The sequence below is a fragment of the Ammospiza nelsoni genome, chromosome 26 (genome assembly GCF_027579445.1).
Source record: "Ammospiza nelsoni isolate bAmmNel1 chromosome 26, bAmmNel1.pri, whole genome shotgun sequence".
Lineage (NCBI taxonomy): Eukaryota > Metazoa > Chordata > Aves > Passeriformes > Passerellidae > Ammospiza > Ammospiza nelsoni.
This window is the reverse complement of record NC_080658.1, coordinates 4,743,926-4,771,617: the sequence shown is the minus strand read 5'-3', so window position 1 is coordinate 4,771,617 and position 27,692 is coordinate 4,743,926. Positions and strand designations below refer to the sequence as shown.

Genomic DNA, 27,692 nt, shown 5'->3' with positions numbered 1-27,692 from the left:
GGACAGAGGACAGCAGTGTCACCCTGGCAGAGCACCCTGTGTGGGACACAGCCCTTCCTGAAGCAGCTCAGCCCACCACTTGTGTTTTAACCTGCTCAGCACAATCAGGTTAAAACAGAAGTGACAATAACAGTGTTTAAAGAAAGTCTGGGTGTGGCACTCAGTGCCGTGGTCTAGGTGACAAGGTGGTGTCACAGACATCCTTTCATAAAAATCCTTTCTTTAGGATTTTCCCCCTTCTGAGAAGCTGTGGCCTCAGCAACAAAATGTAAACAATGGTTATCTGCTGCTGTGGAATGCAACAGGTGGATTCGTGATTGGTCTCAGGTGGATGTTTGGATTTACTGACCACTCATGGCACAGCTGGGTCTCAACTCTGTGCTGAGACACTGAACTTTGTTATTCATTCCTTTTCTATTCTTAGCTTAGCTAGCTTCTGAGAACTTTTCTCTCTATTCCTTTTAGTATAGTGATAATGTAATATATATCATAACCTAATAAACCAAGCCTTCTGAACATGAGGTCAACATTCTCGTCTCTCTCTTCACCCTGAAGACCCTTGCAAGCCCTGCAACAAGGTGGTGTGACAGTGTTCACAGGATGAGGGAAGAGATGATTTTGCAAGACAAAAACCCCAACACATTTCTAGTTCTCTGAGCATCTCATGCAGCCAGGGCACTGCAGTTCAAGTGGGAATGTGAGTCAGGGCAAGAAAGAACAAGAAAAATCAAAAATGCAGCAAATATGACTCAGAGGAACTGTGGGTTTAGCCTAGAAGGACCAAGGAGGCACAGAAACCCTCTGGTGGGAGATTGTGTGTATTTAAAGGATAGATATGAGGAAATGCAAACATTCAGCTTTAGGACAAAGGAGTCATGGTTTTAAGCACAGTATAAAAATTCAAATTAAGCTTCAGGAAAACAAGGAGTGGGAACAGAATGCCTGTGGGAAGGAGGGAACATCCATCAGTTGGGAGAAGAGCCTGCAAAAGGAAGATACAGGCAGAGGTGTCCTCAAACAGAGGTGAATTTGGTGCACTCCCAAGGTCCCCCTCAGCCTTATTTCTATGATTTGAGGTCACTTACCCAATCTCAGGATAATATGAAAGGTCCCAAATTGTCCTTTCCCTTCAGCAATGCTGAGGGAACAGGATCATCCATGGCTGCCTGGCTAGTCCTCACACAACCTGAAGCTTTGCAGCTCCTGGACCAGCCCAGGGATGAGTGTGAGCCATGAATGGGCCAAGAAAGGCAAACCTGGGAAAGCAAAGCCTCCTATCCTGAAAGCTGCCACAAGCCACTGCATTTCCATGTTGGATAAAGCCCTTTTCCAACCCAGAGATGGGGTCAGACCTGCCCTGTGCTGCATCTGGTGGCAGGATTAATATAAACCATCTAAATCCCTGGAGGGGGTTGATATCACAAATATTCCACAGAACTGCAAAGCCTTGGGAACGAGAATCCAAATTAAATCACCATGGAATGGTTTGGGTTGGAGGGGATTGTGAAGATCACCCAGAGCCTGGGATGATCCACAATCCCAGGTGGCTCCAGAATTTGCAGGGATGGGGCAGCCACAGCTTCCCTGGACATGTCATTAGGAGCAGGAATTCCAGAAGTGTCACTTGTTCACTGCTGACACATCAGCAGCCAGGTCTCAGCTGCTCCTCATGATGCCACAGAATCCCCCAGCACAGCTCTGCCACTCCCAAATGCAAAACCCCCCAAAACCCCCCAAAACCCCTCAAAGCTCCTCAAATCTGTGCCTTCAGGTCTACCACAAAGGGCACCGACTGTGCCTGCATTTCACATAAAAAGGCTGAAATCCTTCGGAAAGCAGGAATGGGAAGAGCCTGCACAGACAGGAGATCATCTATCAGTGCAATTACAGTGTAATTAAAGCCTCTCAGAAACGACAGCTCCTGGAGTAAATTCTAAAGTAGATTATTCCATGCTTCCAAATCCCCAAGCCCCAGCTCTTCAGGGGGATAATTATGCAGCTCCCATTCTTGCTGTCAGACAACTGCAGTTTGTAAAGGGAAGAACTGAAATGCAGAGACACAAAGGCCCCAGCTCTGAAAGCTCTTTGGATGTCTAATTGCAGCTGATTTTATTTTTTTTCCATCAAGCTGAGCGACTTTTAGATTTTTAAGTGTTAAAAAGAAACCAAACCAGTTTTAAACCATTGCACCCTAAACAAACTCTTTCTTGAGGGGTTTCTTTTCTGTACTTTATAGCTCCTTACATGAGAGAGGGGATGGGACAGGACAGACAAATTGTGCTGGATGTGTCCAATCAGTCACAGTGATGACATTATCACTTAGCAGAGGTGAAGCCTGTCAGCCTGGATGGAAGGAAGAGTCAGACAAAAGGAGTTACAGAGGAGGAGGAGGAAAAAAATAAAAGAAATAAGGAGATGCATGTTCAAAGAGTCCCCAGAGAAGATTGTTAGTCACAGCTGGGGCAGCCATAGAGCTTCCTGTGTCAGGATTTACAAAACAGCCACCCAAAATAATCCACCACACAGAAAAGGGCTTGGGCAGTAAAACATGTTCTTGAGAAATGGCACACAGCAACTGGAAAAGCCAGTTTTTGTTTTGAGTGGTTTGGTTTTGGAAAAAACAAGGTACTTTTTCCTACCTACAGGAAGCTTTGCCTAAAAGATTCTGGAAATCTGGAGGATTTCAGCAGCATTGAGATGGCTGTGCTGATAAGCACAATTTAAACTCATTGTGCTCCAAAACCAGATTTCATGGAGTCACAGAATTGTTCAGGCTGGAAAAACCCTCTGAGATCATCAAATCCAGCTGATCCCAGCACTGTCCCCTGTCCCCAGGTGCTACATCCACATGGCTTTTAAAGCCCTCAGGGATGGGGACTCCATCACTGCCCTGGGCAGCTGTGCCAATGCCTGAGCACCTTCTCCATCAATAAGTCTTCCCCAAATCCACCCAGACCCTGCCCTGGCCCAGCCTGAGCTGTTCCCTCTCCTCCTGTCCCTGTCCCCCTGGGCTGTCCCCTCCTGTCAGGAGCTGTGCAGAGCCCCAAGAGCCCCCCTGAGCCTCCTGTGCTCCAGGCTGAGCCCCTTCCCAGCTCCCTCAGCCCCTCCTGGGGCTCCAGATCCTTCCCAGCTCCATTCCCTGCCCTGGACACACTCCAGTGTCTTTCCTGTCCTGGGAGCCCCAAAACTGCCCCCAGGATTGGAGGTGTGGCATTTCCAGCCACATTTCCAGTGTCTCCATATGGAGTTGTGTTTGCAGAAGCTGAAATGAAAACCAGCTTTGAGAACAGTCCCTGCCATGGCTCTGACCCCAGGGAAGCTCCTGAGACATCCCAGTGACCTCAACACCTGCCCCTCCTCTCAGAGACTGCAGAGCTCTGCTTCACCACCAAAAGTCAGGTTTAAAACAGAAGAGCAACAAAAAAGAATTTTAAACTTTGTTATTTTAAATAGCAGAGAAGTTATTTAATGCTGCAGCTACTGGAGACTTCGATATTCTGGTAGTGCTGAGGTGATGGCTGAACTCAAAGATCTTAATTAAATGTATTTTCCAGACTTAACAATTCAAATATTCCAAGATTATTGTTGTTTAAATTTGCACTTTTGGAGACTATTCCCCCAAAGGAGGATTTAAAGGTACTCCTGCTACAGCCAAAGCCCTGCAGCTTTCCAGGGAGGCCAAACATGAATATCAATAAAGAGGAGCTCTTGGGCTGCCACCCTGTTGAGGACTGCAGAAACTGAGCATATAAATGTGGTGGAATTTTCAGAGAAGCTCTGAGGCAGAGCAACCCAGGTGAGCAAGGAGCACTGAATGCACTGGGCACACCAGGAAATGTCAATAAACCATCAGCTCAAGCTGCACAAAACTCAAACCTATCTGCAACTTGGATTTTTTGAGAAAAACATGAACTGGTGTTACCTCCCCTAAGGAATTTTATTGCTCTGACATCCCCAGACCTCAGCAGTTTGTGCAACCCTGTGTTCAGAGCTGTTTCCATCAGCTGTGACCACAGGCTTCCCAAAAAATCCTGCAGGGTCCAAGCCACAGCCAAGACACACAGAGAGTGTCACTGTTGATTCCCCACTGGAGCAGCTTCAGTCCCAATTTCAGCACAGGAAAAATGAGTAACAGCCCCAGAAAGGATGAGAGCACCTGGAACTGCAGGGATGGGGTACCCAAAACAGAGAGTGCCTTCACCAGCAGAGCTTCCAGCCCAGCAGAAGGAAGAGCCAAGTGTCCAGACTGGTAGAGCATCCAGCTCTTTGTGCATCACCAGCATCTTGCTGGCATGGCCTGAATGCCCAATTATTGCTTGTACATATCATTAACTGTCCCAAAAGTCACCTCACAGAGATACTTAGAGCAGCCAGACAGGAGCTATCAGCTCAATTACATACTGCTTGAAGAACACAAATATTGTGTTCAGGGGTTTTGTCTAAGGAACCTCCCCCAAATTTACACACTTTAAAGTGACACCAGCCTAGCTGCAGGATGGGTCTCACCAACAAACAACTCCCTGACAGGAGGGGACAGCCAGGTGGGGTTGGGCTCTGCTCTCAGGGAATAGGGACATGAGGAGAGGGAATGGCCTCAGGCTGGGTTCAGTTTGGATATTGGGGAAATTTGGATATTGTTCTGTTTGGATATTGGGGAAATTTGGATATTGCTCAGTTTGGATATTGGGAAAATTTCTTCATGGAAAAGGTTTGTCAAGCCCTAGAAGAGACTGCCCAGGGTGGAGTCTCCATTCCTGCAAGTGTTCATGAAAGGTGGGGATGTGGCACTTGGGGGGACAGTGGTGGCCTTGGCCATGCTGGGGATAAGCTGGACTCAGTCTCAGAGGCTTTTCCAGCCTGAATAATTCTGTGACTCCAAGAAATCTGATTTTGGAGCACACTGAGTTTATATTATGCTTATCAGCACTGGCATCTCAATGCTATCTTCTTTTCTTCATTGCTATTCATCAGAAAATCACAAAAACACCAACAGCTTCAATGCAAATTTCTCAATGAAAGTTTAGGGCAGGTAAAGAAAGGGAAAGGACCACACTGAGACTCACACAGGAACCTCCCAGTGAATTTTACTTGGAAACAGCTCCTGCTTGTGCCTGCCCCTGGAAAGGCTGGTAATTAAGATGGAAATACTGATGATAAATGGATTGAAGTAAATTAATTCCACCCAAGCCAGGCAGCCTTCAGTGAGCAATGCTGGTAACCCACTGCTTCAAGATGGATAAGGTGGGATTTAAACTCTCCATGCCCTGCTGGGAGCTGCAGGGATTGTTCAAACCACCACAGTGCACAGCATTCTCTGAACTATTCTATTTTTCCACCTCCCAGGTGGCCTGGAATAATTTTTCCAATAAACAAGGAAAGGAAGTTTTTCCATGGATGCCTGCTGAACTTACCTGCTGTGCCCTGATCACAGCTCTCCCCTCAACCCCCCCAGGGATTTTTGCTGTCCTGAGCCCTTCCTGGGCTGCCTCAGGCTCCCCACACTGTAGGAGGGAGGGGGGGACCTTTGTAGGACCAAATCTGCAGTAACAGCACTAAGGAGAAACTTTTCCTTCCACAAGTGCTCCTCTCCCTGAGCTCCTGGCACTCCTGACACCTGCACCAGGTTAGGGCAGGGCCAGCCAGCAGATTATTTGGGTGATCAGATCAGTTTTGACTCCTTGGAAAATAGAATAAAGTCTGTCCCCATGCCCAGTAGGGTCACAGCCACCTTCCAGCTCAGGATTTGCCATCCAGGAAAGCTCCTTTCTGTCTCCACAGGCACTCTCTCAATTTTGACTGCTGGTGCCTGTTTAGCAAGGCCTGGCCTTGGGTGGGCTCACAGGGGCATCTTCTCAGGAGCCCTGAGGCAAAACATTCTGGGGGAGCCAGGGGTCTCCACTCCCCACTGGGGCCCAGCTGGCACCTCCAGGCAGCTTTGGTGGGTCCCAGACCCTCCTGCAGAGCTCAGATCAAACCCACTCCAGTACAGGAACACAAAATACAGAATCATGGGATCACAGAATGTCCTTTGTTGGGAGGACCCCCAGAGATCATCCAGGCAAACTCCTGGCTCTGCACAATCCCACCCCTGGAGCATTGTCCAGCTGGGCTGGGACCATTCCCTGGGGAGCCTGGGCAGTGCCCAGCACCCTCTGGGGAGACCCCACAAATCAGGTGTGATTCCATGTCCTAACCCTGGACACAAGAAGGGAGGGCAGCTCTCTCTTCTGTGCACAGCCAGCACTGGGTGCTGTGCTCTGACCCATCTCCTTTGCTCCCACAGCTCCTGAGAGGACACTCAGAGCACTGATTGCTTAATTATCCTGAATGTGAGCACACCCCAGCACCCTGGGCTCTCTGTTCACCCCCTGTGGGCTGTACCCTGTAGGGGGATACAGTATGGCTAAATGAAGGTGGTATAGAAGGTAATCTTATCCCCCAATAAGAACAAGTGATATAAAAGAGTGGATTGGTGAGAACTAGAGCCAGATGGCTGCTGCAAGGACCAGGAAAGGTCAGTGCTTAGAGGAGATGCCTATGAGAAACATTGGAGAGGTACAAAAACTCTGGTGGTATGGAATCCTTGCACTATAATGATAATAGAACTCTTGATGTATAAGACAACAAATGGTGACCCCAACGTGATTTGGGAGAGGAAGGATTTAAATACTAAACCATATTGTCCTGTGGATTTGGGATGACCCATGGATTTGGGACTAAACCACATAACCCCGTGGATCTGGGGAAACAGGATTTGAGTATTAAACCATTGGCAAAATATATCAATTACAGCTATTGGTGTTTGTTAAATACGACTGTAAAAGACCTTAAAGATAAGTGCTTTGTAAACTGGGAAAAGCTATAGAACTGAACTAACATTTAGAAATATCTATATATCTGTACTATAATATGCTTGTATAACTCTTAGTTCTAAATCAAAAGTACAAATATGTCATAATGTTAATTTATTTGAATATGTACTTCTGGAAATGCTGCAACTCTGTGGTAAAAAGAAAAAGGGGGAATTGTAGGGGGATAAAGTATGAAGGTGGTATGGAATGTAATCTTATCCCCCAATGAGTTGCAGCTGGACAATTACTAAAGATTAGGAGCAGGCCTGATCTCAACAGGCCACACCTGTAGCTAATAAGAAAAAGTCATATAGAAGAGTGGATTGGTGGGATCAGGAGTAGAGAAGTCAGATGGTAACTGCAAGGACCAGGAAAGGTCAGTGCTTAGAGGAGATGCCTATGAGAAACATCGAGGAGGTACAAAAAACTCTGGTGGTATGGAATCCTTGCACTATAATGATAATAGAATTCTTGATGTATAAGACAACTTAAGACAATAGTACCCCAGTGCCAGGAGCCCAGCAAGGCCTCCCAGCTCCTGTAACAGCCCAGTCCTGCTCAGGGATCTCAGCTCAGCTCCCAGGGCCTGCTCAGCTGTGCTGCTCCAACAGCTCTTCCCAATTATCTCCTTCCCCACCTTCCACCACTCAATGTGGTGTTTGCCCAAGCAATGTCCTCTACCATCAAACTGAAATATGGGCTGAAATAAAAACTTTCCCTCCTCACCCTCTGCATGGCAAAGAGCAGGAAAGAAGGAACTCACACAGGTCTGTATTGCATTCCCACTGGCATGGGAAGCCAGAGAGAATTTCTCCACTATGAACAGCATCCTGTGGACCCTTCAAAGCAAAGAGCTTTGCTAAACATGATTAATAATAATAATAGCAACAACAGCAATAATGAAAGTTTAGGACAGGTAAAGGAAGGGAAAGGACTACACTGAGACTCACACAGGAACCTCCCAGTGAATTTTGAATTTGACTTGGAACCACAACCCTAAGACAGACTGGCTTTCCTACAAATGAAAGATGCACTGGTCATGGAGGAACCAAAAATCCACCTTCTTCATGAGAGATGGAGGTGACTCTCCCTCCAGACCTGCCCAGCCAAAGCCTGTTTGGCACAGACAAGGTTACTCTGCCTTTGATCAGCTTGGCTCCTGATGGATGGCAGTGAGGGGAAGGTGAGAATCTCTCCAGGGAGAAGCCACACTTCTCATCAGAACTCAATTTTGAAACAGGAATCTTTACCTTCAGTGTCAGGTTGTCCACCAGGGCAATCATGGAGTTCTTGAACAGAGTAGCTGCTGTCAGAGGTCTCTTGGTGACCTCAGTGATGCTCAGCTTCCCCTCAGGCCACATCATCTTCAACACAGGGTTGGAGCTACAAGAGAATCTCTTTAATTCCACTCCACTGACAATCCAACAGTTGGTTTTACCCAGACCCACTGCTGCTTCCAGCTCACAGGGCATCACCCAAGCCAGGGTGAGACTCCTGGGCACATTTCATGCTCTTAAGAGCAAGCTCAAGCTTACAACTGAACATTCTGGAAAAACAAGCAGCACATTCTCCCTTCAGATCAGGATGTGCAGAAATAGGACAGAAAAAATCCCACAGAGTGATCCATCAAAGGCAGGGGCTGCCTCACTGGCACAACAGGAAGAATTTAATCAACACAAAGGAGAGGGAGACCCACACCACCCTCCCTTAGAATCTGTCACCTGTGTTCAAGCTGCATTTCTGCACCTCTCTCTCTACATAAAGTAATTTATACACTTTAGCCTGCATTTCTGAAGAGTTCAGGGTGAGGTAAACTGGCCCTGATGGATGGCAGGAGTTCAGGAACAAACAGAAACTGAGCACATTTACAGCAATCTAATGGCCAATCTGTCCCAGGCTTTAATGTGCTGCAAGTGGTGTTTGGGAACAGGATTTTCCAGAGACTTCACAGAAAACAGGCTAAATTTGATAAAACCACACAGCAAATATTTTGCAAGGTTTCTGGTCAACGGGAAGTGTTGAAAACAGTAACAGTGGGACTGCTCAGGGGAGCACAGCCAGGCAACCCAAAGGGCTGCAGACCAATTTAACATCTGTACAGGTAAACAGAGGCCACCACTGCAGGGTGTTTGTGCCCACTGTCCTCTGGGCAGAGCCCCTGAAAGCTGCAGATTACAAAATGAGGACTTGTTTAATGCCAGATGAAGGAAAACAGCTCCATGGGCACTTCCACCCACATTCTGACAGGACTGCAAATCTGCTTCTCAAGGCAACTTCTGCTTGACCTCATGGTTTCACTTCTCACATCACTGCAGACATGAAAGGATTCACATCTATCTTCTAATTTCTTTCAAAAAAGGGTGTTTTAGGTGGGGCTGAGGATTTCTGCTGTTGACCAAAGCTCCCCAGCATCTTTAGCAGTGATTACAGACAGAGCAGTGATGGTAAATCTGCAATGGGTTAATGACAAATGAGGCAGCACAAGGAAGCTCTGCACTATCTTGATTGCACAATCAGTTGGTTTCAAAAAAAAACCACTTTAAATTCTGTTCAATTAAAGGCTGCATCAGAACAGAAACATGTACAGAATAAGGACTTGAACCTGAAAAATTCAACTAAGAGCCTCTGGGTCACAGGAGATGTACAAAGATCAAATCCCAAAGCAATGTGTTTACTCACACACACTGAAAACCTGAGTCTCTGATAGTATCACTCCACACAAAAAGGATTCTGAGAGATCAGATTAAAATTCACCTCATTAAAATTCTTACCTGTTGTACATGAGGCGTTTGAAGTCTTGAAATAAAGTGTCCTTGTTTTTATCAATGAATCCAGTGACAGAGTAACTAAAAAATAAAGGAAAAATGAGAGGTAATTGCAAAGTAGCAAAGTCCTTCTGTGAGTTGCTGGTAGCTGAGAGGTCACTGTTCCAGGGTTTCATCTCTTCTCCAGCTCTCAAGGCAGGCAGTGCTTTCTCCTCACAGAAAAGTTCTAAAGTCTCCCACTCAGTGACTCCATGCAGATGTTCCCTGAGTTCCAGACCCCACCCTGGGAAGCTGCACCCAAACTACAGACTCTGGGATCAACCCACAACCTGCTAATCCCCGTAAGGAGCCATCCTCAAATCATAGAATCATGGAACAGGACCTTTTAAATGGCATCCAGTGCCACCTTCCACTGTCCCAGGGTGCTCCAAACCCTGCCCAACCCGGCCTTGGACCCTACCAGGGACCCAGGGGCAGCCCCAGCTGCTCTGGGCACCCTGTGCCAGGGCCTGCCCACCCTCAAGTCTTGGGCCTGAACTATCTGTGATTCCTTCCACATTTCAGTTGCTTTTACACCATTTGTCAGCCACTGGCAGTTCAGAAGGTTCAGCCACTAAGACAGCACCTTATATTTTCTCCCCCAAAACCCTCTAAAATCAGGGATGTCTGTCAGGAACGGCTCAGCAAAGACTCCAGAGGATAACCTGCTTGTGTCATATGGGCTCCAGTCTGATCACACTGGTTGTTCTTGGAAATTAAAGGTAAAATTAATCCCAAGGTAAAAGAAATCATAAATTCTTCCTTCAGCAACTCCCTTTCTTCTGACATGAAATCCTAAAATTACTCCAGTGATATTCCACACACCAAATGGTTTCCACCATGTGCATCCTTCACTTCCACTCACTCTCCATTCCCAGAGCTGTCACCTCCTGCACTTGTTCCTGCAGGCTCCAGGCAAACACTTCCCAACCCTCCTGCCCTGATCCCTCCTGCAGGTTATCTCTCCCCTGGGCTCCCAGCCTGCTCCAACTGATTGGAGAATTTCAAGCCAGAGTTATATAATCACACCAAACAGATGTCTAACCAGACTTTATTAGCTCAGTGTAGCTTTCTTGCATAAACACTGCTGCCTTTTTTCCCTTTTTCTTCCCCTGGAGCACTGCTCTCCCCTCACCCCCACCCCTCACTCTCCTTTTGTTTCACTCCAAGTACAAATTCCCACTCTGTAGAGCAAGGCACAGCAGAAGATTTAATTGATAAGCAAGTGCTGCACTCTGTAATTGTGTGTGACAGCTATTCTGGCTTGCACCAGAAGCAGCAGTAAATCAGAATATTGTGCCACTTCAGAGCTGCTGGGAAGACAAAAATAAAATGTGCAGCTTGATTTCAGAAGGGAACTCACATCACATCCCCGGCATAGTGCTTGATCCGGAAATCTCTGTCAAACTCCAGCGTTTTGTCTGTGGCACAAAGCTGAAACAAATTCACACACATTAAAACACCACCCAGGGATTGAAATTAAAACAACACCCCTGGATTTACAAGCTCCATGGAAGAGCAACCTGCCTTCAAAATAGCACTGGGAACTACAGGAATCCCACTTGCTGTGTGCATGTGCAGATGTGAAAGGCACTGCTGGGGAAATGTTTTCATGGATGCACTGTAAGAACATGTGCTTGTACAAATGGAGCTGCAAGAGCCTATAATTTCATAAAGAAATTGATACTATCCCAGAAACACCATTATGCAAAAAGAACACTCGTGCCTGTAGAGAAACATTGCACCCACGAGTTAATTTGTTACTTTTTAAAGTCTTCCTTTATGTGTTTTTGCCATTGCAGTGGAACTCCTCTGCAGAGAAATGGGCCAACTGCTGTGACAGCAGCAAGGCTTGTTCAGAGTCATCTGGCACCCCTCAAACAGGGAACCCCTTGCAGACCCACTGCTCCAGGCTCAAATTGCCATCTCATCCCATCCCATCCCATCCCATCCCATCCCATCCCATCCCATCCCATCCCATCCCATCCCATCCCATCCCTTCTGTCCAGTGCCCACGTGGCAGCTGTTCAGCAGCAGCGCCTGTAAAACACTCAGGAATAGCAGGAGCCAAAAAAATCCATCAGGTTTGGCTTAATTAAAAAGGGAGTGTGAGATAAGAATGAGGATTTTGTAATAGGTAAAAGGAGTAGGAGATGAATTAAGTCTTTGCAGGCAGAATTGAATAACACCAAGGGCTATGAGCAGATATCTGCTATCCACTAAAAGTCTTGGAGAAATAAAAGAGGAAATTCTCATGGTTGAAATAAAGAGCAGGAAGGATGATTAGGAGCAGGGACATGCACTCCAAAAATTCACCTGTGTCCAAGAACACAAAATAGATTGGCTCAAAGTGTAAGAACAGATAAAAAACCAATATATTTTACACAAAATGAATCAGAAGGAGGAGCCCAAGGAGTGTGAGTACCAAGGTCCCCAGGAAATCCAGCATGGCAGGAGCAGGGAGCACCAGGAGCTGCAGAGCTGATGGATGCCCAAGGTGCAGCAGAACACAGGGAAAATGAAGAAAGGAGACAATACCAAAGCCATTATTCTTGCTGTAGCTTTGTTCCCAGCAGGGGCCTGGGGAGTGCCTTTTTCAGCTACCCAAACACACAGCTCAAACCAACAAGTCAATAAAAGGGGTAAATACCAAATGGCAACAGAAATGTGTCTGTGCTACCAGAGAGGGCACAGCTGGCATCACAAGCTCCTCTGAAAGCTCATCCAGCTCTGGAGAGGCTGGAAGGAGCCATAACAGCAATCAGGGATTTTGTTGTTTGCTGGTTTGGCTTTTTCCAAAGGAGTGATTCTGTCCCAGCTTTGTGTTTCCTGGACACAAAATTAGTGAAAAAAAGACCAGCAAGAACATGGATACAATGGATAACCTGCCTGGGTTTCTGTGAGCCCTTCCAGGAGGCTCCTCACTGACAGCTCACAGCATTCAAGGGTGAGTAAAGACAGGAGAAAGGTGTTGGAAAGATGGGAATCCTGTGGGAGCCTGCCCTGAGCCTGTGCTGTCACAGCATCTGAAATAATCTGAGGGCACGGGGGAGGTCGTGGGGCTGGCTGGGGACACTCAATCACTGAGAACAGCTAAATGAGGGAAAAGCAGAGCAAATGGAACTCCCCAGCAGGGCAGGGAGTCCCACTGAGAAAGGGCAAAGTTCACAGGAACTGATGGGCCCCAAACCATCCCTTCCTCTCTCAACAGGGATCTTAACTGCCCTCATTCATCTCAACAAGGACATGGAGAACTGGGAGAGGCTTAAAGGGCAAAACCCATCCCCTGTGACTGACTGCCCTGGGAGGATGGGCCAACAAACTCAGCTTCCCCAGGTTAGGAAAGAAATGCCAGAGATGATGTAGTGGAAGACAAAGAGAAATGTGTTTTGCCATTTAAAAACAAAGAGGTGAGAGCTGTAATCTAAAATGGAAAAGGGAGCAGGGAGGGAAACAGAGAGGAGCTCTTCACTTGAGTATCTGAGCTGTGGAATTCTTTGTTGATTTAAAAACCAAGAAGACCACACAAAAACCCTGTCAAGAAGACCAGGAGGGTCCTGGGCTGCTCCTGAAGAATGGGAGCATGTCAAGTTATCAGCACACATTTGCCCTATATTGGGCTCTCACTTGGGCATTCACCACTGTCCAGTGTCTCAGGAGACAAAACATCAGGACTGGAATGGACCTTCTGATACTCTTCCCTTCACAACCAGTTTGTTGAGATTGATGGTATCCACAATTTGAAGACTGAGGCATTCATGGACTGTCTGTCACTGCCCTTGATCCTTCCCAAGTATAATATCAACAGAAAATCAATGGAACTTGGAGAGGCTGAGGATACAAATGGTGATATTGGGAAGGGCCACTAGAACAGCTGGCACATCTGCACATCCAGATTAGCACTAGACAAACCCAGGCTCCAGGAACACAAAATTCTGCCACAAATTCTGCAGGTGGAGCATTGTCCTGGCTTGTTTGGCATTGCCCAGGACAAGGGCAGTGATTCCTCCTCGCTGGCAGCCAGGAGCAGCAGGGTACACAAAGTAGGACACGACTATTTAGGGCACCACAGCCCCCCAGAGCTTCTCCACATGGAGCCTGTGTGCAGCAGCTCTGCAGGGAGCAGTGGAGCATGAACATGAGGGATGGGAGCTGTTCCCAACACATGCACTTTAACTCTTTGGGAACAGCTCCCATCTGGGTGGAACTTTACAGGATCTGCATGGAACCACTGCATGAGGTGGAATCAAACCCTTTGTTTTAATCCAAGTTAGAAAAGCCTGGCTCAGAAGGCTCAGGCTTCCCAGAGCAGTTCTGGGTGGGACTGAAGAAGAACTCTGAGGTGCTGGGATGTCTGCAGAGATGTGATAGGGAGAAAAGATAATAATTATGCTGAGAGGTTTATGGGTCAATGTTTTCAAGGTTCTATTGATTTAACTAGAAATTAGCAAGGCAGGCAGATCCATCAGCCCCTCCATAACCATTATTTATAGCAGGATTCCTTGCCTCCCTCTCAGCCTGTGCAGGCAGTTTGTGACAACGCCACCTCCTGTGAGGAACGCTGCAGCTGGAAATGCTGCCCTTTAATGTCTCCTTGCTGGGAGGGGACTCCCAAAGGCAAGGACTTGAGCAGATTTTATTTTTAAATGTTCATTTTAGAGCCTCCCATAGCACCTCCTGAAATTCCATCCCCTTCTGCCACTGCACTAAAGCACCACCTGCTCCCTCTGTGGCAGGGCCCCTTCCCCTGGGCAGATGTGGGAGCAAGGACAGAACAGAAACCAAACTCCTCTCTGACATCCACTGACCAGACAGCTCCAGAAACTAAACCACTCCCCAGCACCCTCCTGCAGAGGATCCCAGACTCCATCCCACTGCAGGAAGCAGTTTGTCTTCAAACAGGAACCCAGGCCAGGCCTCACATTTATTTTCATGTGAGTTTTCTCAGAATGTTCCATGTTACTGCTCAGGCACGTGAAATCTGGGTCACAACTGGAATCAAGCCCCCTGTCCCCCTCCCTGAGCTCAGGTGCACCTGGCAGGTGTGCATCAGCTGTGCTGCAGCAGAAGGGCATTTAAGGAAAATTATTATCTGGCAGGAAAAAGTGGTTTTGGTTTATTTTCATCCTGGCCTCTCCTCAGACAGCCCCAGCCAGATCCATTGTTTATCCCAGGCCTCCCAGAGGCAGCCTTTAGCACATATCTTACACAACCAGGCTAATTTGGTACTTCTGACCTACATAAAATATTGTGCTGGGGTGGGAGGGAGCAGGGGGGACCAGCACTCTGAGCCATGCATTTTAGACAACGTTTCTGAGTAGAGACACATCAAACTAAAGCCCCTGATTTGATTACTCTGTGTGAAAGATTCTCAAATTAATCAGGCTGGTGACCATTTTGCAATCTGCTGCCAAGTGAGGAATAAATGAAGCCTTTTAATTCTCCCATTGTAGCCCAGACAAAGGCAGGCAGGGGCCTGGGTGCTCTGAGGTGCAGAGGGAGACGAGCACGTTCTGCAGCCAATGAGGATGAAAAAAGGCCAAATCACAGCGCTGTAATAATGCAGGAGTGTGAATAATTTCACTGTCACTATGTATTAGAGCAGCCTGGGAAGAACAACACGTGGGCTGAGCCGGCTGTATCGATTGGTTCCAGATGACATCATGATCTGTCAAGGCACGAGCTCAGGCTCCTTTTATCCCGGAATAAAAGGGATGAGGCACTGGATGGGCTGGAGCTCCCTCTGCCGGGTTTTTCTGAGGCTGGAGCTGCTCTGAGCTCCTCATCTCACACTCAGTCGCAGTGAATCCAATAAACCCCCCTCCTAAAGCCCTTTTCCTCATTCCATTCCACCTCAGAACACGGGGAAGGGACAGCAGAGGACAGCAGGGTGTGTGGGTTACCTTCCTGCTGGAGAAGTGAGCGTGCTTGCCCAGTTTGCTGTTGAGGGCCTCGAGGAACATCTCATCTGTGACTTTGCCCACGTTCATGCAGGCATCGTCCAGAATGGCAATGATCCCTTTGTGCTGCTGCTCCACCAGGTCCACGATGACCTGGTTGTTGAAATAATCAATCTGCAGGAAACAAAGGACAGGGCTGTTGGTGACCTTGGCTGCAGAAATGGGAGGGTACCAGTGCTGGCCATAGCAGCGAGGAGCAATCAGCTCTGAATGTGCACATCTCTGATTCCAGACAAAGCAGGCTGCTCTCCAACACTGAACAGCACAGAAAGTGATTTTTCAAACCTCTCAGATACATCTCAAGATCTCTACTGCAGAATGCTGTTTAAAACGTCCTTTACAATTCAGCTGTGTGCAGTCACCACAGTGACACTGCACATCCTTTCCTTGGCATTCTGAAGCGAGTATGAACAGGAAAAGTTAAGGTTTTTACAAATTACCATCAACAACCAGAAAAATCTGTAAGCACTCAGCACAGAAACCCACAGTTACGTGTGTGGTATCACAGAGGTGCCACAATAGGTTTTATCTCAGACCTGGAGTCCCATATTTTCCCAAGGAGACACGTGGTGAGGTGATTGGGGAGCTCCAGCCCCAGCCTGGCAGGGACACAGATGTCCCATCAACTGGAGCCTGCATGTGGAACAGCTTCAGGTCCAGCACTTGTGCTGGTACACTGACCTCACAGCACCTCTGCCTGCCCTGCCAAAGCACTCACATGCTTCCAGGGAATTCCCTCTCGCTGGTACTCCTCCTGCTCCTGCTTTAGAACCAGCTGAATGAAGAGCTGCTGCAGCTTTTCATTGCAGTAATTAATGCAGAATTGTTCAAAGCTGTGAAAACACGAGAAGAAAAGGCGATGAGTGCTCTGGGAAAGGCATGGCCACAACACTGGGCTTTGGAAGGTGGCTCACCTGTTATTGTCAAATATCTCAAAGCCATAGATGTCCAGGACCCCAATGACTGTGTTCTTGCCATGCACCGTGGTGTCGTAGTTCTTCACCTCGATGACATCGTTGATGTGTGTCACAATCCAGCAGAAGAGCCGCTCGTAAATGGCCTGCAGGAAACACAGACTGAGGGCTCCTGCCTGCCCCTGCCTCAGCTCTCCCCAGGAAACTCCACCCAGCTCATTCCAGGCCTCCATCAAAGCTGCAGGTCATGGTCATGACAGTGAGCAGCTACTGACTGAAGCAAATATCCTATGGAAGTATTTATTTTCTTTCTTCCAAAACTCATTTATACCAAGTTGAAATCCCAGTGAGGTCACTGGGAGCAGCAGTTCCCTGATTTGATTCCAGTCAGCTTTTCAGCTGCCTAATAAGCACTATTCCTGAGAATTATTTAACAATAGTGAAGAGCAAGAGAGAGGTCAGTCACAGAAACTTAACAACTGAACACAATGACAGGAGAATAATCCTGTTCACCTTTCACAAAGATAATGTTCTGTAGGCAGAGGTGTCTTCAAAGTCTTCATGTTCAAAATGTGCTGTGAAGCTGGGTAAATACATTATCTCAGGAAAAGAAGTCAAGTTAATTATCAATGACCTTCATAACTTCATCCATTCCTCCCTCATAATTTGATTTCTTACAGAGGAGGAACAATTGTCACTCCTGCCATCAGGACTCACTTTTCCTGTGGAAGGTGTCCCTGCCCATGGCAGGGGGTTGGAACAAGATTGTCTTCAAGGTCCCTTCAACCCAAACCATTCTATAATTCTTCATGAATTTTTTTTTAAATACCACTTTGTGTTCCCAACATGAATTCTAGATATTACAGTTCTGCTCTCTACTCTTTGAATTTAACTGCAAAATGAAGCTGAGGATCCCATTTCACAGCACATTCCTCCCTGTAGGACACATTTGCAGATCCATCCCCTTCTTGGTGTGCCTGGCACTGCTGGCTGTGGGAATCTCTGGACCCTGCTGCAAGGGCAGGGATGGGGATGTGCCACAGACCATACAGAACTCAGGAGCACCAAGGTTCAGAGAGAAATCTGCAGGGTGTCCAGCAATTGTGTATTACTGTGTAAACTGTGCTTACTGACCCACCCAGGAATCCTGCTGGGCCTGAGCATGGAAAAACGTGCAGCTCTGGCAGCAATGCCCACCTTGGGCACTGCCAGTCTTTGCTGCACCCCTCAATGCAGAGGCAAAGGCAGCAGAGATGTGTCTGTGAGTGTCACAGGAAGGGGACTGCACCCACCTTGGCAAAGGCATCCCTGCCATAGGTGGCCTCCTGCTCCGTGTGCTGTTTGTCGATGACGTCCCTGCCCGTGGCCACCGTGCGGAACAGCAGCGCCTTCTCCACCAGCTCGGCCTTGGTGGACAGGAGCTCAGCAATCACTGACACCAGCTTGCTGTTCTCGATGATGGGGGTGTCTCCATCCACGTAGAACTTCAGGTTCCCCTGCAATCAGCAGCATTTCTCCATCTGCCCTTTACTAACAGGGATCAGCACACCCCAACTCCATCCGTTTTCCACCTGCTGTTCCAGGCTGGAAATCTCCTGCCACGGTGGAAGGTGGCTCCTGCACATCCACACCCTCAAACCTCCAATGTCAGAGGGAGCAGCAAAGGCTTTCTCAAAGGTTCAGCTCAGTGTTCAGCTCAGCTTTTGGGACAAACAACACCAAACACCATCCCAAGAACCAGAGTCCAGGGATAGGGAACTGCACCATGTATGCAAATGCTGGATGTAGCATTTGTCTTCACTGCAGCTCACCATGAAACCACTGGCTGCAATTCCCCTGCCACAGAGGGAGTGGGAATGGTGTGGGGAAGCTGAGAGGTCACTGGACTGGCAGTTCTGCTCCTGGGTACCTTCTGTGCCAGGATTAAGCAGTGACACCCCTTGGACTGTCTCCCAGCCTGCCTGCATGGCCCCACTCTGCTCTGCCTCCATTCCTTTCCAAGGAGGAGAAGGAACTGGAATAAAGTTGCTCTTTGCAACCTCCTCCTGCCCACCTCTTTCCTCAGGAAACACAAGAACTGAGCTACAGGAACTCCCTGCTACTGTGCAGGAGAAGAAGTTCTGTGGCTCCCAGAAGGATCCACAAGAAGGAAGGATCTCCTCAGCCCCAGAACACAAGGAGTTAAGAGACTCCTGTGTTTCCTGTGCTCAGCCTTCACCATGAAGTGAATCAGGGGGTGAAGGTGAGTGTGAGGGCACAAAGGGACAGAAGCTCCCAATCCCCTCACTGCCAAACCCCAACAATTCCTTTTTCAGAACACACAACAGCTCCCAGCACTTTGTGGTAAGCCTGGTTTGGGATCTGGAACATGCAGGAACACATGTGATCATCATTGCAGTGCCCTGTTCCAGCAAGGACTTTGTGTCACCACTGGAGCTGGGAGCTGGACACCTTCCCAGCCTCCAAGGGCTCCTGCAGCAGGAAAATCAGAGCAGTACAAGCCCTCATGGGCTCAGGGATGGATCCCCATGGGCAGGGAGCTTACCAGGTGCAGAATGGCTGCCACGATTTTGTAGACAGTTTGGATCTCCTCCTGCTTGAAACCAATCACCTTCATGGCATCAGCAACTGCCTTGAACTCAGCCCCATCATTGATGGAACACTGAGGGGAGAGAGAAGTTTGGGATGGGGGATTTAATGGAAGTCAGCTGTGAGGGAGCAGGGATTTCACAAGCCCATGGGAAACAAGATGCACTTTGATGTTTCTCAGAGGCAAGACACTGTCATGAGGTTTCCCAGCTTATTCCAGTGCCATCTGTGTGCTTGGACACTGAATCCTGCATTGCACCCACGGATTCTGGCAGCAGGAGACACAGAAATCCACCACAGCACAAGAAATTTACCACTGGAATTTGCTGAGAAAGAGTTCATAAAAAATCCCAGAAGAACAGGGACAATTTGTGCACTCACAGACTCTCTGAGCAGAGGCTGCAGAGCACCACCAGGAAATCTCTGTTTTCTACTCTCTCAAGATTAGGATCACATTTTTAAAGAGAATCACCTGGCATGAATCTCTGGGTTTCTGTGCCAAAGTGCATCTCACAAAAGCACCAAGGAAATCAGGTCTGGACCCTGCTTCAAAGGGACAACACCAGGGACAGCTCCAGCTGTATCTGAAGTGTTCAGATCTTGCTGTCTAAAAACTTTATGGGTTTGTTCCCTTCTTTCCTGCTCAGAGTTCCCCCTTGAGGACAAGTCAGACATGAAGACTCAGTGCTTCAGTAACTCAAAGATCTGCTGTAAAAAAATGAGTCCTTCTGGCTTTTTGTTCCACAAGGCAGTTTAAGGTACCCATTATGGAGCAGGGGATGTCTGCCACTGCTAATGGGCCAAACATCCACACTTGCATTTATTAATAAATCATTTTACTGCTGTTTATAAGCAGATGCAGCATGCATAGGTATATTTGTATATTTAAGCAGAATAGAGGTAAATAAATCTTTTCTATGATTCTAAGCACACTTGTGCTTTATCTTGTACCAGAAACCTCATTACAAACAGCACATCAGTGTCACCTTTCCCTACTCATCCCCTCTGATCTCAGCTTCTGCTAGCTCAGCAGTGCTTTGAGCGTTTCCAGCAGCACTTCCAATGTGAAGCTGTGCCTGAGTCCCTCAGAGCCCTCACCTTGAGCTGTGCCCCAGGGCAGATGTAGCTGTAGGCTGATGCATCCTTCTGGAGGTGCAGAGAACGCAGGAGCTGCTCAGAACCTCCCTGCAGGAGCTGCAGGAGCAGAGTTTTAAGAAATGGTGAATGAAAAATATAACATCCTTCTTTTTTCTGTCTCTTATTAATCTGCTTGACAAGCAAAATCATTAACTACTGCTGCAGTATCTGGAGCACAATGTGCAAGATGCATGGTGCTCTGCCACCACAAATCCCTGTCCTTTAGAGTCACAACTGTATAAAAACCAGCCTGAACTCCTCCCAGACCTGTTCACTGCTGTGCTTTGACAAGCACATTGCCCACACAGAGACTTTTCCTCCTGGAAATGACACATCCATGAGGAAAGTGCTAATATGCCATCATGGAGTACTGAAAAAGTGGAAAAAATAAACAAACCTCCCATTCCTTCAGTGCAGAATCAAGGTTATACTAATAGGCTGACCATATCCCCCAAAGGACACCCAGGGAACCAACACTCAATGTGGAAGACATTACAGAACATCCAAAAAAACAAATTACTTCCATATGGACTAAAGGCTTCAAGAGAAAATAGAGGGATTAGGCTTACTACACATAAACCAGTGAGTTGAAGTCCAATATCCTCCCATATTTGTTTAGTCAGCCTCCTTTTAAGTTTAGCAATGTGTTAATATGGGACTGGAGGATAGAAAACAATCCATCTTCCCAGGCCCCTGCAGAGAACTGAAGAACCCAAGATCACCCAAGATGCTGCAAAAGGGAACCCTGTGCAAAACACTTGAGAGGGTGAAAGCCCTGAGTGCTCTGCCCAAGAGGACAAATGCTCCAACAAAGGAACACAAACCTGTGACAGTGGTTTTTCAGGTGAGGGAAGAAACGAGAATGTTGACTCCATATTCAGAAGGCTTGATTTATTATTTTATTATATATATTACATTAAACTTTACTAAAATAATAGAAGAAAAGGTTTCATCTCAGAAGGCTAGCTAAGCTAAGAATAGAAAAGAAAAGAATGATAACAAAGGCAGCTGCCTCAGACTCTCTGAGTCAGCTCTGCTGTGATTGGCCATTAATTAGAAACAACCACATGAGACCAATCCCAGATGCACCTGTTGCATTCCACAGCAGCAGATAACCATTGTTTACATTTTGTTCCTGAGGCCTCTCAGCTTCTCAGGAGGAAAACATCCTAAGGAAAGGACTTTTAATGAAAAGATGTCTGTGACACAAACCTGGTAAAAGGAGTGGAAGCTTCGCTCCCCCGGCTGCTGCACGATCACACGGGACTGGGGGAACAAAGCACAGAGCTGGGTGTTAGTGTCCCCTCAGACCACCAAGACATCCCAAATTCATCCCATCTCACACTCAGCCTCTTGGGAACACCACCACACACGTGTGACCCTGGAGCTTGAGGTCTGCAGGCAAAAGCAGCAGTTGTGTAACAGCTGCAATGTCCTACTTCCACCCAGGAGTCCCATGTGGGAACCATGGGGTTGCTTTCATGGTGGAGTCAAATAAAAACCATCATTTCAGTTTTAGAATGATTTAATCACTGGAAATGAAAACCAGGACTCTGTGACTACAGATAAATGCTGAGGGCCTGGTGGTCACCACTCCTACATCCCCAGGACAGCACCCACAGTACCAGGGGATGCTCTGCTCTGACACAAGGGCCTTGTTTTAGGAGCTGTAGCTCCATTCCAGAATCCTCATTCCAGAGGTAAAACAGCACAAAAAAGGGATAAATACAGCAGACAGACCAGAGTAAAACAGCACAAAAAAGGGTTAAATGCAGCAGACATTCAGTCAACCAGCAATGTGCCCTTATTTCCTGCTACAAGTCTGAACTATGAAGAGTGATGGGGAACAGAGCTGTGCTGGGGAGGTTTAGGTTGGAGATCAGGGAAAGGTTCTTCCCCCAGGAGGTGCTGGCACTGCCCAGGCTGCCCAGGGAATAGTCCCAGAGCTCCGGGAGGGTTTGGGCACCACTCCCAGGGATGCCCAGGGTTTGTTGGGGTGTCTGGGCAGGGCCAGGGGTTGCAGTGGATGATCCTGGCAGGTCCCTTCCAGCCCAGGATATTCCATGATTTGATGTGTTTCTACTGCAAAGCCACTGCTTGCATTTGGGCCAGAGCCTCCACTGCTTTCAAATGGAAACAAATTTAACTTGGGAGAAGTCAAGGATATGAAATAAACAATCAGGATAAATAAATCATCAGGATTTAAGTCACTGCAGCTGTAGTCCCAGCCCTCTTCTTACATCAAAGCAACCCAAGTTAAATGTTTGGGTTTGTTGTTTTGTTTTTTAAAATAAAGTGTTTACTCTGAAAATAGACTTCAGGGAAATGAGGGGAGAAGTAAAAAAGAAACACAAACGAAAAAGGGTGTTGGCAGATGTGGTCAAACACATAATCAAAGCCAGACGTGTCTCCCACAGCAAGAACTGCTAATGGCTCATGCCTGAGCTCTCCAGTTTTGCATATTCCAATGTTTTCAGCCACCACTTAATGACATGAGAAAAATAATTATGCTCATGATCACTTGGAATATATAAAAACAACACTACCAATAGCTCACCCAAGGCTGTGGCACTATTCCAAAGTAACACTTCTCAAGCACACTTGTTCTCTACAGCCCTGGAAATCTCCTTCTCCAGGGAGAGCTCAGTGCAAGATTACAAAGCAGGAGCTGTGCAGAGAGTAAATTTTATCCAAAATAAAAACTGAGATGAAACTTCACACACAAAATCCTTTGGGTAACACAGCCCTGGTGCTGGTGAGCTCTGGAAGTCCAGGAACAGGGCACTGCCAGCACTGAGGAAAACTTCAGCCCTGGATTTATTTTCTGTGCCCTCATTCCTCACCTGCTGCACACGTCTGAAGAGAAAACTTCCTACTGACAAAGCCCAGATTGCAAAAGCAACCCCAGCAAAGGCTGCAAGCCTGGTAGGGAGAGTGCCTTACCTTTTCCAGCAGGTAATTATTGATGTGCCCCCCTATGGGGTCTCCCTTGAAGTCAAAGTTGATGTCCATGTACTTCCCAAAGCGGCTGGAGTTGTCGTTGCGGTTTGTCTTGGCGTTGCCAAAGGCCTCCAGCACACAGTTGGATTTCAGCAGGATGTTCTTCACTCTGCAGCAGGGATGGAGGGATGGAAAAGGGTAAGACTTCAACACTCACACCATGGGGGTTTTTCTTCACAGCCATTTCTCCAGTGATGCTCTTTGCTGGCAGATTTGGGCAGGTGTGGATGGCATCAGCAATCCCATGGGAAATCAGCTGGGAGCTGTCAGCAATGCTCCTCAGAGGAAGCAAATGGTCTTTGGTTCACAGACCAGCCCCCCACCCTGAAATCAGCATCAGAAATTCAGCTTCTATACACATTTCAATTCTAAAACCAATTTTCTGAACTCTTTTTCAATCATTTTCAAAAGTTCATTTGAGGTAGGTTTAAATCTGTTTCTGCAGAAAGCCACACTCTTTGCTCCAAAGCTTTTACTCCAGGACAGAGAGGGACATTAAGAATCATGTGAGCCAGGAAGGTCACAGAACACACTCCTTGCACTCTACATGTTTTTCTAGCCCACCCAAATTTCAGGCAATTTGCCCCAGGAAAAGTGATTTAGAATCATTTAGGTTGGCAAAGACCTCTAAGATCATTGAGTCCTGCCATTAGATGGTTGATATTGGCTGGATGGTATTTGTAGATGCTGCTTTGATTTTGAACTTTCAAAATGAATTTTTTAATGTGATTTCAGCAATTAACACTGCAAAATTCTCATAGTAAAAGCAGTACCTGGAAAAGTTAAGTATAAATTAGCATGTGCAAGAGACCATCTGATAAAGTGGTGCTACTCAGCCCACAGAAAGAGATCTCTAAGCAGGAGAATTTCCCTTCTTTTCCAGCCCAGGCCTTACCTCTCCACCTCAGCCCTCTGCCCGGGGTTGGTGATGGCTGCTATGTACTGCATTATGTATTTACTGGCCTCAGTTTTCCCAGCCCCGCTTTCACCTGGGGGCAGAAACACCACAAACAGATGAAAAAAAAAAAAAAGGAAAACAAATCATTGGACAGAAGACCTCAATTTTACCCCAACAGTGCCTGGGTGGTTTGGGTTTTTTTTCTTTTTTTTTTCTTTTTAAAGCAATCTTTGTGTGCACTTGGGACGTTTTCTAAACACAGCCATAACCCTGCCTGGCTGCTGCTGCTGCTGGGCTGACTTTGAGCAATTGTGCTGTGAGATTGCTCAGGTCGGGAAAAGGGCTGGCACACAGAGGATCAAAGGAATATTGTTAGAGGAGAAAGCCTGGCCTGCAGCAGCACAAGGGGCCACTGTTCTGCACCCCAGCCCGGGGCTCTGTCCTTTCAGAGCTGCCTGAGCACGGGGACATCAAGGAAAAGAAGTGCCAGGATCCAGGCAGGGATCACTCTGGTACCACCCCTGCTCCCACTGCTGCTTTTCCAGTCAGGACAGAGACAAAAATCAGCAGCTCCTGAGGAGAGACAAGCCCAGTTCTGCAGATCCCAGCCCGGCAGATCCCAGCCCTGATCCCAGCCCTGCAGATCCCAGCCCTGATCCCAGCCCTGCAGATCCCAGCCCTGCTGATCCCAGTCCTGATCCCAGCCCTGCAGATCCCAGCCCTGCTGATCCCAGCCCTGCTGATCCCAGCCCTGATCCCAGCCCTGCAGATCCCAGCCCTGCTGATCCCAGCTCTGCAGATCCCAGCCCTGATCCCAGCCCTGCAGATCCCAGCCCTGATCCCAGCCCTGCAGATCCCAGCCCTGATCCCAGACCTGCAGATCCCAGCCCTGATCCCAGCCCTGCAGATCCCAGCCCTGATCCCAGGTCACTCCGGAGCAGACCCAGGGCTCCTGCTCACATTATCCCTCTGCAGGCACAGATCCAGCTCCTGGCTGGCACCAGCTCTTGAATGAGATAAGAAATAATTGTGCCGATCTCCACACACGGATTCAAATGCAAATGAGCAGCTTTAAGCTTAATGAAGTTTCTTTTGTAAAACGCTGTCATTAGCCAAACCATTATTCTCCTTCCGCCTGGAATTTCACAGGGATCAGATGCTCATCACCATGCAGAGCCCTCTCACCTACCTGAGATGACGATGCAGGTGTCTTTGGATCGTCTCTTCATGGCTTTGTAAGCAGCATCGGCGATGGCAAACAGGTGGGGAGGCCTCTCGTAGAGCTCCCTGCCCCTGTACTGCTCGATCGTGTCCCGCCCGTAGATGTTCAGGTTCTTGTAAGGGTTCATGGAAACCACAACCTCCCCGATAAAGGTGTAAATCCGGCCCTTCTCGAAGCTGCCCAGAGCACACAAAAGGCAGGAATGAGACAAAAGCAGAGGTTCAGGACTCAATGGAAACAGGACAGGAAAATCCTGGGCACTGGCACAGCAGCAGAGACCTGAGGGTACAGGGACAACTCCTGGCTTGGAGTTCCACCACCTACAGAGGACATTTCTGCCTCTGCTTCACTGCCATGAGGTGGCATTTACACTCAATATAAGTGAATGTGAGTGAGGAACAAATTTAATTAAATTTCATAAAGGGGATTTACAGGCAAATTCTTGTTTCACGTTCTGTAGTTGTCCATGGCCCAGCTCAGGCCAGAGGAGCAGAAGTTCTGAAGCCCTCACTGAGAGGTCTGATCACACATGAAATTTAAAAAAGACAAAAGCCCGGGAGGGAACTGCAGTCTCTCAGCTCCAGCAATGTCTTTTTTGCACTTTGGTATCATCAGTGCTGCTACACCAGAGAGGAAAGATTGCTAATAATGTGTGCAAACAACCCTAAACTACACCATTCCTGTCCCTACCCGGCTCTTTGACTCTGCAAACAAGACAGAAAATAACTTGATGTTATTTTAAAAATAATGTTTCCGTTAGAAAAAGTTTCCAAACAAGCTCCCATTTTATTGAAAGTTACCTATGAGGAGAACTCAGAATAATTCCAGATTAACAGCTGAGGAATTTACACAGCGTTTGTATGTCAGGAGGAGAAAGGAGAACAGGTTTAGGATCAACACACAAACCCTGGATTTCCAGCTCCAATCCCGGTCTGCAGCTGCATTTAAACCTCGGGACATTAGATGGCACCAGAGCCCCTCCACGGAGCCCGGGAGCCTCGAATGCTGCCGGACTCCGGCACAAATTCCAGCCTTACTTTATTGAATTTATTACCACCCCCATGTGGTGACAGCCCTGACATTTTCTATTGTTCATTTGAGAATTTTCTGCAGCATCTTGGCAGCAGTCAGTTTTTAGCAGGTGTAATAAAACTCAAGAAATATCATCCAGCATTCCACTTTCTACAAGTGTTGGTTTCTCCCACTCCAGCTTCCTCCTGGAACACTGGAAACACACAAGAATTACAAAACCTCCTCTTGTTCTACATCACTTGTGTCCTGATATGTATTTCCCAAAATAATAATGAGCTTAGAATGCAAAGATATTTTACATTTTTGAATATATGCTGTTTGAAATGTACTAATAATGTTTTAGAAAAGATAATTAGCAATACAAATATCCCTGATTTTAATTTTTTTGGAAGATCCTGAACAGGTCAAAGTGCAAAGGGATCAGATCCCAGGCTGGGAGCCCATGAGAGACTCTGCATATACAGAGGAGAGCCTGAAAAACCAAACCCACACAACCCTGCTGGTATTAAGGAGATCAAGTCACACTGGGACATCAATATGTAATGGAAACCACAAGGATATCACAATGAGCAGAATCATTTCACCTCCTGGAGATGGACACCCAAAAAAAGGTGAATTCCCTGAGGCTGCTCTCCCAATTTCCTGCCCAGCAGCACAGAACTGTGCTCAAGGCACTGCTGCTGCTGCAAATAAAGATCCAGCAGATTGAGGATGAGGTTTTAAGCCCCATGGCCACACAGAGGGTGAGGGGGGTTGTTTTAGCTGAGCAGAAATAAAGAAATAAAGGCCTTTCCTGCTGCAGTGCAGTGCCAGGCCACCATCCCAGCACCCAATACTCTGACCTCTTCCTTCAGTAATGAATTATGTAAACTGGCATTGCCAGAGCCCAGTTTCAGTTTCCTCCCGTGACAGTTCAGCATCCCTGAGTGAATCAGAGAATCAGGGAATGTCCTGAGTGGGAAGGGAGCCCCAAGGACCATCCAGTCCCAGCCCTGGCCTGCCCAGACATCCCAGCAATCCCACCCTGGTGTCCAAACCCTCCTGGAGCTCTGTGCCCATTCCCTGGGCAGCCTGGGCAGTGCCAGCACCCTCTGGCTCCAAGCAGAACCTCCAGATGTGGCCCTGCACAGCCTCACATCCTGCCTGCCACTTCCCCACAGCCAGCTCAGCCAGCACATCCCACACTGGGCCTGCAAGCCAAGTTCTGAAAGGTTTCACTGGGCTCTGGTGAGTTGTGTCTTCAGCTCTGTGGCAAAAGGCTTGTGATGGTGTTCACAGGGGTGCT

General features: G+C 47.6%; 1 protein-coding gene across 1 annotated transcript in view; it reads right to left on the bottom strand.

Moving 5' to 3' along the window:
* The window catches only part of MYO1D (myosin ID), a 174,289-nt gene that overhangs the window by 104,756 nt on the left and 41,841 nt on the right, over nucleotides 1-27,692 (bottom strand). Inside the window, exons 2-14 of the mRNA XM_059489331.1 lie at nucleotides 25,343-25,551; nucleotides 24,151-24,244; nucleotides 23,199-23,364; nucleotides 21,468-21,521; nucleotides 20,217-20,312; nucleotides 19,075-19,191; nucleotides 17,822-18,025; nucleotides 16,530-16,675; nucleotides 16,334-16,448; nucleotides 15,559-15,729; nucleotides 11,019-11,089; nucleotides 9,623-9,697; nucleotides 8,102-8,234 (exon numbers count right to left, since the gene is read on the bottom strand). Of these exons, the coding sequence (XP_059345314.1) occupies nucleotides 8,102-8,234; nucleotides 9,623-9,697; nucleotides 11,019-11,089; nucleotides 15,559-15,729; nucleotides 16,334-16,448; nucleotides 16,530-16,675; nucleotides 17,822-18,025; nucleotides 19,075-19,191; nucleotides 20,217-20,312; nucleotides 21,468-21,521; nucleotides 23,199-23,364; nucleotides 24,151-24,244; nucleotides 25,343-25,551 (1,651 nt within the window). The remainder of the gene's footprint in view (nucleotides 1-8,101; nucleotides 8,235-9,622; nucleotides 9,698-11,018; nucleotides 11,090-15,558; nucleotides 15,730-16,333; nucleotides 16,449-16,529; nucleotides 16,676-17,821; nucleotides 18,026-19,074; nucleotides 19,192-20,216; nucleotides 20,313-21,467; nucleotides 21,522-23,198; nucleotides 23,365-24,150; nucleotides 24,245-25,342; nucleotides 25,552-27,692) is intronic.